The sequence below is a fragment of the Falco cherrug genome, chromosome 4 (assembly GCF_023634085.1).
Source record: "Falco cherrug isolate bFalChe1 chromosome 4, bFalChe1.pri, whole genome shotgun sequence".
Lineage (NCBI taxonomy): Eukaryota > Metazoa > Chordata > Aves > Falconiformes > Falconidae > Falco > Falco cherrug.
The window spans coordinates 25,372,740-25,389,103 of record NC_073700.1 but is presented as its reverse complement, the minus strand read 5'-3'; the positions used below and the strand labels follow the sequence as shown (position 1 = coordinate 25,389,103).

Genomic DNA, 16,364 nt, shown 5'->3' with positions numbered 1-16,364 from the left:
AGAGGTGCAGGGAGCAGTGGGGTGCTCACAGGACGGGCAGCGACGGGTTTGATCCCACCAGGGCACCTGCCTGGGGGCTGCCTGGTACTTCAGTGACACAGGTCTTGGCTGGGTTTGGGGACCAGGGCCTGGGCTGGTGCTGAGGGTGGGCACCAGGGACCTTCCCGCAAGAACCAGGGCTGGGGTGCAGTGGGGAGGCATGGGGGGTCTGCGCCAGCTCTGCTCAGGGGAGGTGCAGCAGCTCTCGGCTCCCAGCCAGTACAGTCATGCTGTGGCTGGGCGAGATCATGAAGGAGCTGCCCAGGGCATGTGTGCATCCAGGCATATCCCCAGTGCCTGGCTGCAGGTGCTGTGGGTGCTGCTCTGCTTCATGCAGGTGAGGCAGGGCAGGAGGGGAGGGCATCTGCCAGGGCTGCCTGTACCCTCCTGCAGAGCCTGCCCGTGCTTCATCATCTCCGCCTGGGCCAGCTGCAGCCGCCAGGGAGGTAAATCAAAGGACAACCGTGACTAATGCAACGGGAGGTGTGCACAGGCTGGGGGGCCATCTAGCAAAGCATGCAGCACTTGACATTTCAGTATAATTGTGGGCTGCTATAGAACAGCCCATTAAGTTCAACCATAAATTACTGCTGCTTGCGTCTAATGCAGCATCTGCCCCCCATGCCTGGCAAGAGGCAGCATTAACCCTGGGCTGCTCCGGCACTCCTGAGCAGTGCCGTCACCCCTGCGAAGGGCTGTGCCGCAGGTGCCCTCCTCACCATGCTGGCTGGTCCACTGCCCTGCCCGAGCCCCATACCTGCCGCCTCAGCTGACCCACGGCGCAGTGGGGCTTTGCACGGCCCCCAGCAGTGCTGCACGGGCAGCACGGGGCTGCCCAGCCTTGCCCTAAGAAAAGCCCATGCATACGGACCAGTGGTAGCCACTTTTATTTACACAAAGGGATCACATGCTGAACAAGGAAACAGTGCCACTAAAGTACCCGTAACAGCAGGATTCTGTGCTTTATTCACAGGACAAAATATCGGTACAACATTTTTCATAGACTTCTTTTTCAAGCAGATATATCTCACTGTCCTCACGGTTATACACTGCGCTTAAGTGACAAAAGGCAAAGTGGGGCAGCCAGAACAACGCCTGCCCCAGCACCACAGTGGGACAGAGCTCTAACAGGGACAGCCCCATGGCCGCTGCCTGCAGTCAGGGTGTCCAAGAGTGCCTGTTTGCTTTGGGGACATAGAGGAGGGACGTGCTTTGGAGCAGCCTGCACACAGGCTGCAGAACAGGGCCATCACCGTGGCCCTGGGGACCATGTGGCAGTAAAAGCAAATGGGACCCATGGAGCAAGCCACGGCACTGCTGACCTGCTGGGCACTCGTTCCTCGGTGGCTGCAGCAGGACTCTGTGTCTTCCCTCGTCTCAGCTTGCCCTGGAGCATCCCAGCCTCCCGAGGGCCAGGGAAGCCCATCACCTGCTTCTGCTTGTGGATTTTGGGCAGGACAGACTGGCTGGGGGTGCTAGTTCCATCCCCCCTGGGCCCCTCTCATGGAAGACTGCAGCCTCACATCACTGCAGCTCTGCTCCCAGACACTTATTCCCACCTGAAGTCCTGCCCGACTGTTTCATAGAATTTGATATTATAAGGTCTATAAAAGTCCCGAAGCTGCTCGATCACCTCAGGGTCTATCTGCACATGAGTCCTTCCTTTCGACTTGCCCAGGCAGCGAGGCAAGCCACTGGTCTCCGACTTTTTGAGGCAAGGAAAGCCTTTTGTCTTGTTGAAGTAGAAGTGCTTGTCCGTGATAACCCGTTTGATGCCCAGGAAGTCCTGGACTTTGCCCATCTCCCCGGCTGGGTCTGTGATCAGCTTCTCCCCACTGACAAAGTGGATTTGGGAGAGGGGGAAGTACTGGAGCCAGCTTTCCAGGTGCACGGCATACATCCCAATGCGAATGGCATTCCAGGAGGTGTCCACCAGCCCCAGGCTGCGGTTGCGGAAGGACAGCCCCTCGAAGGTGGGGATGTCCGGCTTCTTGGAGAGTGTCTGCGTGTAGTCTGAGATGGCCCGGGTGACTGGGTTCCTCACCACCACGATCAGTTTTGTGTCCCGGGACATGTTGAAGATCCGCCGTGGTGCCTCCTTGGTGACAAAGTAGCTGGGGGTCTTCTCCACCGTGATCTGGCTGTCGAGCGTTCGCGGCATCAGGCTCCTGCAAGTGAAGCAGAAGGTGATGGTGAGGAAGGAGCTGGGGAGGCACCGAGGCTTCACAGCATGGGGCTGGTGGGGTGTCCCCTCCCAGCAGGACAAGGCAGGCACAGATCCCTCCTGCAGTGCTGCAGAGGGCCCCCGGCCATGGCTGTCCCCTGGGTCCATCCCACCCAGTGCAGAGGATGGGGGCACTGGCAGCCCCGCACGAACAGCAGCAAGCGGAGATGCTTGGCTCCCGGCAGGCAGAACGGAGGGCAAGGGCACAGCCAGGTCGCTGGGGACCCCAGGGCTGCGGGGCAGCTGGGGCCGATCTGTCCCCATCAGCAATAAAGTCATTATCAATGTAAGGGAAGTGCCGGAGCTCAGTCTGCAGCCGGGAAGGGGCACGGGTCCTGCCCCCCACCCCGGTCGCTGGCACGGGTGCATCACCCAGCAGACAGCCCCCGCTGCAGCCTGCACTCAGCCCTTCATCCCCCATTCCTACACCAGCTGCCATTTGCAAAAGACATTACAGTGGCTCCCTCCAGGATTACTGCCATCACATGGCACATCTCCCTGACTGCATTACTGGGACCCCGGCTTCTGCGCACCCCGTGACACCGGCACCGCAGCGAGTGCCATGCTCTGGGGCAGAGGAGGGTGCCAGCCCAGGAACGTGCCAGCCTCCAGCACCCAGCAGAAGCGCAGCCCCCTCATCCTCCTGCCTTCATCCTGGAGGCAGCCAAGAAATCAGCGCCGCCAGCACACAACCCTTGTGCCCAGTGATGCACAGGGTGCCAGGGCTGTGTGATACCACCACCATGACAAGCTGTGGGCAGCAGCGGATGAGGCTCCGGGGTGCTGTGCTGCTCCTCCAGTGGGAGCTGGCAGCAAGGGGCTGCCCAGGGATGTGGGGCTCACACCCACAAGGGTATCACCCACCCTGACAGGCTTGATCAGGCCCAAGGGCTCTGAGGCAGGGTCCTGCATACACCCGTCTGTTCCTGGCATGGGGAGCCGGGCTGCAAGGCCAGGGAGGGAGCACCAGACTGGGGGAAAACGTAGCGTCCCTGCAGCCCAGCTTAACACTAATTAAATAATTTGCTCTGACATGCGAACATCCAAATCAAATAAAAACTAATGGGATGGAAAGATTTATAAATTGGTCTTGTATTACTAGAGTAAACTATCAAATCCTTTGCAGCCAGATGCACGGCGCCGCAGGTCCTGTGGCTGGAACAGGCTAGGAGTGGGCAGGGAGCTCTTGGCTGGCGTGGGCAGGCAGCGCCAGCAGCCAGGACCAGGCCAGTGCCCCACAGGTCCCAACCGGCACCAGCACCCATGCTGGGGAGCATGCTGCTGCCCCAGCAGCTCTGGGCATGCAGGATCCCTCCTGGCAGCGGTGCCATGGTGAGCTGGGCACCTGCCCTGGGACAGCTGCCCTCCTGCCACACAGCCCTTCAGGGAGAGGCACAGGCTGCAAGGGCACCTTCTATTGCAATTATGTTCATTACTTAGAAGCATCTGTCACTTCTCCCACTTTGCAGCCAACTTGGTGGCTCGCATTCAAAAACTGGCCAATTCAGATTCAGCTGAGCAGCAGAAGGCACGTTGAGAGGCACAGGCAGGTGCTGCCTGAGGACAGTTTTATGAGGAACTGTGAAAAGTGCCCCCAGGAGTGGTTTTTTTAAAAACAGAGCCTGTATGTTTAATGTGAAGCACCCGCACATGCCCAGCACAGAGCTGCATGATGGGTGCCAGAGAGCTCGCAGGCAGCTGGCCACAGGGACCCCAGGGAACACGAGGGGTCTCCTCAAGTCCATCACCTCCCACTGCACCTTTCCAGGGCACAGCAGGGCCCGTCCAAGAGGAAGGGGCGAGCTCAGCAGGCTCACTCCCCTCAGGGACCCAGGGAGGTGACTCGGTGCACTGCCATCGAGTTGCGGTGAGGGGGGCTGGGTGTCACATCCACACCCTGGCAGCCCCCTGGCACCAGCGGCAGCTGTTGGGTGAGCAGGCACACCACCAGCTCAGCTCGTGGGGCTCCTTGTGAGCCCCCCATTCCCTCACAGTACACAGCCCCCAGGCAGGGTCTGCCCTGGCCGGGCACCACAGCTTACTGCTGCCAGGGGACCAGAAGGACCTGGGGAGGAGCTGGTGCAGCTCTTGGACAGCCTGAGGAGCTGTGGCTGCCCGTGTAATGCGGTGAGGCCTGGGGACAGAGGCAGTCAGGGAAAGTGAACATCATCAGCCCTGTCTGCAGTGATTCAGCTGGAGAGCGAGGCGCTGCTTCATTCATGGGACAAACCCTGCACAACTGCCACGGCCACGCTGCCGTGCTGCAACACGAGTGTTCCTGAGAGCTGCATCCGTCTGGTGACCGAGACTAGACACCTCCAGGGTCCCTGAAACACAACCCACAGCCACCAGCTTTGGGGCTTGCTCTGTAGAGAGAAATCCGATGAAAGACCTAACTGGGAAGAGATACAACAGCAGCCCACAACACTCTGTGGGACAAGGGGACTGTGATGGAAGACCTGGGGCATTGTGGGGAGCGGCAGTACACCCAAGGGTGGTGAGTCCCCAGTGGACCTGGGACACTCCCTGTGAAGGTGACATGGGGACAAGAAGAGACCAGAGGGGGACCAGAGGAGCAGCTGGAGGAGACCCGTGGAGCCGTGCCCAGAGGTCCACACCAGGCTACTGGGGACGATGGCTGAGGCCAGCCTCACTCCCCCAGGTGCTGGCGCAGGGCTGCAGTCCCCACGCAGCCCCAAAGCTGTCGCCTCACTGTCTCATCGGCGAGGGGACAGAGGCTGCGTGAGGGGACAGGGCTGCCCCGCACCCTCACATTCTCTTGACCAGTTTCCTCATTTGAAGGAGAACAAACTACTTAGCATAAATTAACAGGGATGTTTTACAGAGGTACCTGGGCATGGACATGGCTTAACTGGCCTTTCCCACTGCTCTGCTTCAAAACCTGTAAATCCAGATTACGAATCCCACTGTTTAATGACTGTCAGGAAATGCTAATTTAGCGGCAGTCACCATGGCTGTGTCTCCATATCACAAACAAGTTTCATCATAAATCAGCACGGGACAGCTTTATAAGCGATTCACTATTACAATATATTGGTGGAGAATCATAAAACTGCTGTTTCATTAATGGCTCATCTTCAGGCTTGTTAGGCTTTCATTACGTGAGCTATTAGGTCCATGTATTCAAAAAACGAAATTACAGGTTCTAATCCATTATGAAAAACACAAAATCTCTGCACAGTAAATTACTGAAATGAGACAAGAGGTTGTTTTTTTTTCTTAAATGGACTCCCAGTGTTTGCTGCTCCTGAACAACAGAGACTGCTGAGACAACAAAACACAACCCGAATAGATAAATAAATCACCAGTGAAACCATGCAAGGGGAAGAAATGTCATCCAGGCATTCATCTTTACGTTAACGGTGGGATCCCGAGGGCTGCAAGAGCAGGGAAATGCATTGCAACCTTAATTACAGTTGACTTTAAAATTATATTTTTGGACTTCTGCATTCACAGAATTATTTGCATACAAATGGCATGTCACATAGTTTTAAAGCCAAGACTTGTGTGTTTAGGTGTGAAGGCTCTTGGTAGCCAGCCTGTGGTGCCACATGGCCAGCGCTCAGGCAGGAGCCATTCCTGCCACTTTGGGGACCTGTCTTGGGTGCCTGTGACTTTCCTAAAGATCCCCAGCTGGCCTTGGCACCAGCTCCTGGCACATGCTGAGTGAGCCGCTGCCAGGAGGTGCCAGAGCTGATGCCAGCACAGTGACGGTGATGTACTGGTGACACCAGTGGGGAAGGATGGCTGGAGCGCTGGTGAGGTGCAGAGAGGAGACACCAAACCTGCCGTTCTTGGGAGAGCTGCTGGGCGCCAAGGGATGGTCAGCAGTCACCTCCTCCTGCACCAGGGACAAGGACAGTGCCGCTGGAAGGGGGGTGTCGTGGCTGAACCTGACGACCACTCTAGATAATGAGTCACCCCTGATGGTGGAGCTGGGAGGTTGCCTCTGTCATGGGAGGTGGCATTGGTGGTGCAGGAGGGCAGCACAAGGCTGCTTCCCTCACCCCAAGCCCTCCCCTCCATGGCCCCTACAGTTCCCCCACAGCACGACAGCGCTGCCCATGCTGCCATCGCGCCCATCGCTGCCAGTGAGTGCTCTCCCCATCGACACGGGCAGGCCGGAGGAACGACAAGGCTTTCTCCACCTGGCAGCGGTGCACAAGCCATCTGCACTGTATCCTGGTGATGGGAATGTGCGATGCGGCAGAAATGCAGGAGGTCAGAAACGCTGATGCTGAATGAATACCAGGGCAGCTCTCCACAGACATCATTAGGGAGCAAACTCCACCCTGGCAGCAATGCCGTGGACTGGAGAGCACAGCAGCCTGTCCACCCCTGCAGCCGGCTCCCTCCAACTGCCTGGGAGAGGAAAACCACAAGGAAGGGTGACAAAGATGCCCATTGCCGGCCCAGCCCTGCTGCTCTCTGCAGTGGATGCTGCGCTTCACCCCAACCTGGGCTCCCTGCCTGGGTGAGAGTTGATGCCTGCTCCGCTGCCCACACCCACCCACCACTGCAAGACCAGGGACACGGCCTCAGCTCCAGGATACACGGGATGGGTCCCCTCCAAGGAGGGACAAGGCTAGGCAGGAGGTGTCGGAAGCTGTTCCAGCAGTGACAGTGGGATGCAGCTCAACCCTCCTTCCCCGCAGAGGCCATTCAGCAGCCATAGGGTTTTTACTTCATTTGCTTTCCATTGCTCCTGCCAAGACGGCCAATGCTCCGACCATCAGAGGCATTTAATTACCAGGGGCATCGCAGCTTCCCCTGGGACAGTCCATCGGTCAGGGGCTACAGGCACATGTGCTTGTTGTGCCCCTCCAAACACTCCCCCAGGGCCAGGGGCTTTCACACAGCAGGACCTGCTGGGTGTGCTGGGGGGAGCAGGGGGTGGCCCCAGCACCTGCCAAATCCCCTGCTCAATGCATTACTCTGGCTGGAGAGACAGAATGAATTCCTCTTGAATTAGAGATTACTTTCATTACAGTTACTCAATTCTTAAAGCCCTTTAGTGCATTTGATACGGGCATTAATGCTGCCTTCCAACCTGCAGATTTGGAGGCTGTTTGCCCATGTTACTGGAGTGGGGACACACGTGGGGTACATCCAGTCACTGGCACAGCACCAGGAAACCTGCCATCCCCTGTTGTGGTCGAGCCGGCATCCCTGTGCCCCACGACAGCTGGGAGCAGACAGATCCCTGGGTGGCCCCCACGGCCCCACAGCCATGGGGAGGCAGCAGCAGAGAGCCCGGCTGCAGCTGCAGCTGTGCTGGTGCAAAGGCAGTGCCTTGCCCTGAAGGAGTTAACTTTTCACCAGCACCTTTCCTAGACCTGAATTATTAATTTTCTTATAATCTGCCTTCAGGCACCCTGCAGCCCCTACAACACTCCCACATTAAAGAAACATGCGCTCCCTCGCTGGCTGTGCTGCTTTGATGTCGAACATGCGTGAAACACTCTCCCAGGGAGGAATTTGAACAAAAATTCATCAGATGATTGAGATATTGCAGATAAGCGTGCATGGGGAGAATGCCCATCTGATAATCCTGTTTCAGCACTGGCCCCTCCATCCAGCTTGCGGAGCACGGAGCGGAGTGAGGCAGCTCCCAGGTAAATATCTGCCTGTTGCAGCTCACTGTGTGCGAGGACATGGCAGGTGTATCCCAGGCTCTTCTCAGAGGCTAGAGACCGACGTGTGGAATCCTGGGCTCCATCCATTCACCGGCATAAACCCAAACTTTAATATGGCAAAAAATCCCAACTGCTGGCTCTTGCGACGAGGGCTGTGTGCCTTCCCTCTTCCAGCTGATGTCGCAGGCTCAGCGGCTATACATCGGGATGCTGCCGGTGTGCAGGCAAGGAGTGGGGAGCCACCCAGCTGGCAGCCAGAATCCTCCAGCACAAGCGAGCACCTGCTTGCTGCCCTCCCAAGAGGGGCCGCACTGGGTGGTGGGGCAGCAGCGAGGGTCACTGCCCTGCGTGGCCCCGAGGAGCTGGGAGAAGGGTGGGATGCGAGCACGTCTCCAGCTGCAGCTCGACGTGTTGGAGATGAGCACAAAAACTTCCGAGAGTGCAGACTGGCACAGGGATGGTCCTGTGGGATGCTGTGCCCTGATCTGCTGGCAGCCCACCCCTGCCGCAGCCTGCCCCTCAGCTGCAGCTGTACCAGTGGGCTGCCCACCACACTGCCCTGGCAGGAGCTGGGGAAGGCACTGGCAGGATCCCACTGGCAATGCTGGAGAGAGCCTGGCTGCTGCACAAGAGTCAGCACCTGGCCCAGAGCCCCCTGCCCTGTGCCATGCTGCGCCGGGCCACGGGTGCATGCAGCTGACAGCCACCACGGGCTCTCGCCTGGCAGCCCAGCACCGCTGGGCTCAGCAGGACCGGGGATGGCATCAGTAGATGACAGCTCAAGCAAAGCTACTCGGAGGTTTAAGCAAAACTGGGTCAAGCACGCAAGAAACTGAGGTGTGAGGAAGATAACAAGCTCTCTCTGGCAGAGTGACATTGCAGTGGATGTCTAGGACACCGGGACACCCCAGCTGAGAGCTGCGCAGCTGGTGCTTTGCAGTGAAAGGCCACTGCAAGGGGTTCATGGGTCAAACAGCAGTCCCTCAGCACCGCTGCCGCGTCTCCTCCACTCACCCGCTAAGGCTGGCAGCACTACAATAACAGGGCGGGGAGGGGGCTTGCCCGGGAGCAGGGTTCTGGGGATCACACCACATCTACAGAGGGGAAACACCACCCCGAGGGACTGTGGCCCCAGGAGCAGCTGGCCCTGGCCCATGTCCATGCTGCCATCGCCCTGCAACTGAGGCATCTTCGGATTTAATGATGGATCGACCGCCTTTAATAAATGTTTATGTTCAAAGAATTTACACCAGTGCTCAGACAGCTAATGAGGGACATTTCAATGCATAAAAGCAGTGTGAACACAGTAATTAACTTTGTTGCTGATTCATTTTTAATCATTTAAATGCTCCAGAGATTTGTAGTGTCCTTTAAGTCAACAAAATCTTTTCCAAAGGGCATGCTGCCGATGCCCTTCATGCACATGTGCAACTGTGTTCATGATGATGTGCTAACTCCCATCTTCCTACATAACCACCCAGCACTGACTGAAGGTCAGACAAAGCCCAAGGCCAGCACCGAGGGGATCACGACTGGGAATGCTGGGAGGCAAGGGCTTCCCAGCACAGTGCTCGCAGGTCGGGGCAGATAGCCCGCCAGTGAGCACACACAGCCCAACCCAGCGTAAGCCCAGCTGCTGCGCGAGGCCCCGTGGCTCATGGAGAAAAGCTGGGGTCTCCCCCTCTTCCATTTTCAAGGCAACTCCTTCCATAGGTGAAACTTTAAAAATTAATATTAATTTAAAAAATCAACTAATATGCCCCAGCCACTGCAGCAATTCCCTAGTTAAAGGCTAGTGTCAGAAATACATTGCCCACCTGGTGATCTTCCAGTGCTCAGGGGTGCAAATGGATGGCACAATGGGCCGGCCCCCAAAAACAAACCACACCAACCCAGTGGCGGGTCCTGGAGACCCCACATCACATGTCAGTGCTGAGAAAAAGCAACTCCAGCCACATCTAACATGCCTGCTGTCAGGGACACGCTTGGGACACGGTCATTGTGTGGAGGATCCAGGGCTGCAGACACCCAAAAGGGTCGGGTGCTGCCAGCCACATCCCTGGGTGGCCAGCTGTGCTGCCAGCTGTGCTTGGGCACCGCCTGCCCCGGGAACCTGCCCTGGTCCCTGCTCCCAGCCTGGCACACACCCCAGCCGTCCCTGGAGCACACACTGCGGGCAGATACCACGGACAGTGCCTGACCCCCACCACAGACACCCAAGGTCAGCAGCGACTGGTGTCCTTCCCTTGCCAGCTTCGTGAAGCATCCGCGCCCACGGCCATGCCAGGTTACAAGCTGTATTTTGTGCTACCGAATCGACGGTTAGAACAAATTGCAGCGTTTACAAACAAGGTCATGGAAGAGAGAGCGAAAACATACATCATCAATACTGAAGGCTTGGTACCCTGTGTGGGTTTACCCCCCTGCGTTTCTCCGAGCACCTTGGTGAGGGAAACCCTGCTGGGACCTGAGCCAAGGTCTCTGCAGCACCCAGGCCCACCTGGAGGAGGGCAGGGCAGGACCACTGCCCACAGGCAGACATAGGCAAGGCAGTGACCAAGGAACAGCTGCCTGCAGGGCAGCTTCTCACACAAAAGTCTCTGCCAGAGGTTTCACACCCATTTCTCAGAGCCAGGGCACTCTCTGAAGTCAAGGAAATTTCAAAGCATCCTTGAAGCTTGCTGCCTTCCTCTCTTCTTACTAATTAACTTTAGCAAAATGCACTGTCAGTCAAGCCCACAAAACAGTTCACGTCTTGGGCAAAGCCTAATGGGCTCCCATTTGTGTGCGAGCCAACCTGGCCATTAGCAGAGAGCAATTAGCGAGGCGGAGTGCAGAAGCTGGGTTTGCACGCGCCCTCCTCTCCCTCCCACAGGCACAGGGACATGGAGATGGTGCAGCGATGCTCCCCACCCGGTGGGGTCTGCTCCCCCAGGGCAGTGCCCACCGCTCAGAGACCAGCAGCGCTCCGTTTGCTGCTGCAGCCCCAAGACCACCCCAAAACCAAAGGCAGTGTGGGGCAGAGTTCCAGCAGCACGGCTGCCCCCAGGGTCCTGTCACACTGGCACATGGGGAAGCTCGGGCTTGGCCAAAGCGCTGTCCGTGGGACAGGATTCAGGCAGGTGGGTTCACACGGGAGCCTGCCGGGCAGGAGCTGGGCTCAGCCTGCAGCCAGGTCTGCCAGGAAAAAACCCTCTCTATGAAAATAATGCTGGAGCACCTGACAGGGTCAGTCAGGAATCCCAAAGAGGAAAACTGCACCCTGAGATGCTGTGGAGTCACCACTCAAAAGTTAACTGCAAATTAAACACCACTGTCTTCCCTGTGTTCTGGAAAATATTGAAGGTTATTGGCACACACTACCTGCAGCAGGAAAAAGCTCAATATTGAACATTTAGTCCAGGATTGGTAATGAATCGATATTCCCCAGTAGCTGGCTGTTTGGTTTCAGTTGTCTTAAAACAGATCTTGCTAAAAATATCTTTCCTGTAGTGTATCTGTAGCTAATGAGGTGGATTAGAATGACTGATGGGAACTGGAAATGGCACAGGTGTTTTGGGTCTGGAGTCGGTGAGCAGGCACTCCTGGGTGGTGGTCTTCTGCCGGGGAAAGCAGAGGGGTCTGCCTCTGCCCAGCCTCCCAGAGCAGAGGGAGCCAAGGCTGCCCCGGGTGATGGCAGGAGCTGAGACAGGAGGCACCACAAGAACAGCAGCTGTGAGCAAGCACGACATTTGGAGCCAGCAAGGACAAGCGGATCAGGAGATGTCCCCTCCCGCTGGTTCTGCCACCTCTGCGTCACACCAGCTCCCGGGCAGGGGAAAACGTGGAAAAACAGGAACTGATGTTTTCGGAGCATCAGAGGAGCTTGGCTCTCACGCTGCTCTCAACTGCATTAAAGACCCACTTGGTCCCTCCTCTCGGCTCCCCAACGGGGCACAAAATGGAGCCGGACCGAGCACTCAGCCACCACAGCAGCCAGGGGCTCCTGCAGGTGACGTCTCTGCTCACAACAGGGAAAGCCTTTGCCTTTCCAAGCGGTCTGTGCTCCAGGCTACCTGCAGAGACCCCACTGCCCCACAGTGTTCCCCAAGCACGGCAGCATCACCCCTCCTTGGCTGGCGGCTGGGGACAGCCTCCGGCCAGGCCAGGCCAGCCTGCCCGCTCCGGGGTCCCAGCAGGGCAGCCCTTCCCAGCCAGCCATTCACGGCATCAGCTCTGCCCTTCCCGGGACACCGCCGCCGGCAGGACCCTGCTCTCCTGCTCCCTGGTTGCTTGGCAGAGCGACAGGAGCTCATCACACTGCGGGTTAGACCTGCTACACATTTAATTGCTCCACTTGCAAGGAAGAAAATCAATTCCACGTTTTATACATTAGTAGCCTCTGTCCTTAAGTTTTGGCACATTTGTGAGGTTAAAAAAAAAAAAAAAGTAGTAAACCCAGGGAAGTGTCATTTAATTGTTTTAGCTGAACTAATTTGGAGGCTTCGCTGCTCCAGTGTGATCTCTCCTTACAAAGCCAGGCCCTGGGCAGCATGCTGCTCACTCAGCCGCGCTCCCATCGCTGCCCCTGCCTCGCTCGGCAGCTGCCCGTTGCCACCGACACACACTGTCACAGGCTGCATCCCTCCCAGTCACAGTCCCTTCACATGGAGGATCCCAGGCTGAACCGCGGCTCAGGGCAGGAGATTGGCTGCTCGGCGCTCACTGCCACAGCCCTCGGTGCTGGAGCGTGTGCGTGGAGGGGGACGTGGCTCCCATCTCCTGGACCAGCACCATGCTGGGTGCCCACAGGTGTCCTTAAGTGGCCCAGGCAGGGTCTGTCCCAGGGCGCAGCCCCTTCCCTCCATTCAGGCTGGTCCCTGTGGCCCCAGCTTTCCTGAAAGGAGACACCAGCATTTCTGCAGGAGCTGTGCCACAAGGTTTGCTCCTGCACTGCTTGCGAGGCTTCCAGCCCCAGGCTCAAGGCTCCCAGCCCCAGGATCCCCACACCCACCGCATGCATGGGAAGCATGAGAGCTTGCAGGGCCAAGGACTGGGGGGGACGGACCCCAGCTCAGGATTAGGGGGGCTGCTTCCCAGCCAGGCACTGAGCACACACAGCCCCTCTGAGCAAGCGGCTCAGCCAGGACCCACGTCCTGCTCCATTACCCATCCTGCTGCCCTGGATGCCCTTTAGACAAAGCACTGCTGCTCCTGCCCTTACAGCCTGTATTGCAGGGCTGCTCCCAGCTGTTTGCTGTTGGGTGATGCAGGATGGGTGATAGTGTCTGATGTCAGGGGGGAGGCTGGGGGAATGACACAGACCTGCCGAGGAGCAAGAGCAGGTGAAGGACACTGCTGCAGCTACTCTCCAAAGGGCAGGAGGAATGGGGAATGTCTCAGGACAGCCTTAGGAGCGGGAAACAGCCTCAGTGAGTTCCACCTGCGCCTGTCCTGGCTCTCCTGATACAAGTACTGCATCAAAAGAAGCTGAACATTTCCAGCTGCAGGGTCTGCTGTGACCCAAGTACAGCACAGGACAGCAGACCTGCCTGCGGCTGCAGACAGCCCTCCCCATGCAGTGCTCAAGCTGAACCCCATGGGCATGAACCCCAACTACAAGGGCTGGAGCACCAGCCCGGTGCCCAGCAGGCACGTGCTGCTCAGAGCAGCTCTGACCCACTCACAGTCCAAAACCAGCATCCTCACACCAGAGGCATGACTCACACCTGCCCAGCAAGGAGACGGACGAGGACCGCAGCAATGCTGGGAGTGAGCACCGTGTCACGGTGCCTCCTGACCTCCTTGGCAGCCAACAAGCACTGCCCTGCTCTGGAACAGGGACATCTCCTCTCAGAAACCACTGCTGACATAGAGGAGCAAATGAGCTTGGTGTGCGGCCCCACAGGCTGCCTCCCATCACGATGTTCTGATGCACTGACAGCTCCAGGTGCCCTTTACCCTGCTGTGAGCTTGTAGGCACCCGGGGCCAGACCGGGCCCTCCTCTGCCTCCTGAGGCTGATGCCCAGCAGAAGCACCGTGGCCCTGCCCGAGAGCAGCCCAGCGCTCCTGCAAGCACTCCACAACAGTGCAGCAAACGACCACGGGTAACCAGTACACTGGGTCGGACAGCACAGAGAGCATGGGTGAGCTGCCTGCAGCTCTATGTGCAGGGCCACGGGCAGCGGGTGAGCCCACGGGCACTGTGACCGGCTCACATGCAGTACTCGCTACCTCCCCGTGACCACCCCTGAGCTCCTCACAACAGTCTTTACCGAAATTAAAATCCCACTATCTCATGCTGGAGGTGCACTCACTGTTCTCTGCAAATTATTGGAGATCCTAGATAGACCCAGACTTATCAGGGAGGCAGGGTGGTAGAGGGCAGGGGACCTGATGGCTGAGGGGTGCTGAGGCACAGGCAGTGGGGATGCAGGGTGGGCAGCCGTGCCATCCCCTGGGCCACTCATTCACTCCTGTTCTGGAGGCCACTTCACGCAGCGTTAGACAGGACAGGAAACTTGTTACGGTCCCGGGCCCAGAGCCCCTTACGGCAGGGCTGGGGGCAGGCGGCCACACCACAGCACCCGGTGGGCTCCAGCAGCCATGTCCCACGCGAGAGGCGCACGGCTGCCCTGCCCGGAGCCAGCCCGGCCCGGCACTGCGGGAGAAGGGGAGGAGGAGGAGGAGGAGGAACAACTCCCTGAGGGCGGCTGGGCGACAGGCACCACCGGCAACACTAGGCCGCCTGCCCGAGGGATGCACCTGCCGCGGCAGTGGGCACAGACCCGAGACCCGCGTCCGTCATCGGGAGCGGGCAGGGGCAGCGGCCGGGGGTGATCGCGCTCCCGGGGCGGGACGGGACGGGACGAGATAGGATGCATAGGGGTGCCCGGCGGGGCCGGGCGGGACGGGATGCGATGCGATGCAGGGGGGTGCCCGGCGGGACAGGGGGCCGGTTCGCAGCACCGCCCTCACCTGTACCACTCCAGCCCACGGTCGTAGTTCCTGTCGAAGAAGTGGGGCTCGGTGCCCAGGGCGCGCACGTCGGGGTGCACCCGGATGAACTCCAGCACGGCGCGGGTGCCGCCCTTCTTGACGCCCACCACGATGGCCTTAGGCAGGCGCTTGGCGCCCGGGCGGGCCGGCCCCGGGGGGCTGCCGGCCGGCGGCGCCGGGGGGTCCCGCGGGCGGCGGGCGGGCACGGCGCTGCCCGGGGGCTCGGCGGGGGGCGGCCGCCCGCACGGCCGCGACTTCTGCAGAAGTTTCTTGGCGGCGGCGGCGCTGCGGGCGGGCGGGCAGCGGGCGCGGGGCGCGGCGGGGCCGCCGCAGCAGCAGAGCAGGCTGTAGCAGAGGTAGGAGCAGGACAGCGACAGCGTGAAGAGGACGAGGACCCTCCGCGCCAGCCGCCGGGACGGAGCCGGAGCCGCAGCCGGGGCCCGCCCGCTCGGCGCCCTATGCGCCATGGCTCCATGGGGCCGCGCCGCCGGGCATGGCGCGGCCCGGCCCGGCGCGCCGCTGCCCCCGGGGCCCCGCGGCGGCGGCGGCCCGGCCCCTGCGCGGCCGCTCCGGCATGTCCCGCGGCTACGCGGCGGTGCGGCCGGGCCGCCCCGGGGGGCTGCGCCCGCTGCCCCGGCCCCTGCACGACCGCGGCCCCGCCGCCGCCGCCGCGGCTCCCATCCCCGGCTGGGCTGGGCTGGGCTGGGCTGGGCTGGGCTGGGCTGGGCCGGGCCGGGCCGGGCCGGGCCGGGCCGGGCGCTCGGACGGCGGCGGCTCCGGCTCTCGCCTCCGCGGGAAGTGCCGGGGTAGAGGCGGCTGCGCTGCTATTTAAGGGGCCGCCTGACGTCAGCTCCTCCCGGAGCCCCCGCGATCGCTCGGCGGCCGCAGCCTCCCCCGGGCCGGGCCGGCGGCACTCGCCGCGCACGGCCCTCCCGCCCGGCACGGGGACAGGGACAGGGCTGCCACGGGGCGGGGGCCGGCCCCGCTCCCCCGCCGAGCCCGGCCCCGCTCCCCCGCCGAGCCCGGCCCCCGCCGTCTCCGCTGTGCCCTGCCCGGGCGCGGCCCCGGTGCCAGCATCCCGCCCAGCCCCGCCCCGGCCGGTCCCCCGGTCCCCGCTGTGCCGGCGGGCAGGGCCGGCGGCTGCCAGTGGGAACCCGCAGCGAGTCCTCAACTACCCGCAGCGGCGGCGCGGGGGGCGGGTGCGCCTCCGGCAGCCCCGGGGCCGGGAAGGCGGACCGGCACCGCGGCGGCTGCGAGCCGCCGCCGACTCGGGAGCCGGGCAGGGTGGGCTCGGAGCCGGGCGGGGGGACAGCCGGCAGCAGGCTGGGGAGCCGCGGCAGCAGGGATCCTCCGCCCCGGGTGCCGGAGCCGCTCCGCCCGGCAGCCAGCTCCCCTCGAGGGAGGCGGCGGGAGCCGGAGGGCCGCCCCGCACGGCAGCCGCCGGTTCTGTCCTCAGCAAGGGCAG

The 16,364-nt window shown here is 60.5% G+C and overlaps 1 protein-coding gene across 1 annotated transcript; it reads right to left on the bottom strand.

The window, feature by feature from the left end:
* Window positions 1-907: 907 nt before the first annotated feature.
* Window positions 908-15,617, bottom strand: HS3ST2 (heparan sulfate-glucosamine 3-sulfotransferase 2). The gene is made up of 2 exons (XM_055709930.1): window positions 14,879-15,617; window positions 908-2,207 (listed from the first exon to the last, which is right to left on the bottom strand). The coding sequence occupies exons 1-2, from the start codon at window positions 15,364-15,366 to the stop codon at window positions 1,589-1,591; spliced, it is 1,107 nt and encodes a 368-aa protein (XP_055565905.1). The 5' UTR covers window positions 15,367-15,617; the 3' UTR covers window positions 908-1,588.
* Between the last annotated feature and the right edge of the window lie 747 nt (window positions 15,618-16,364).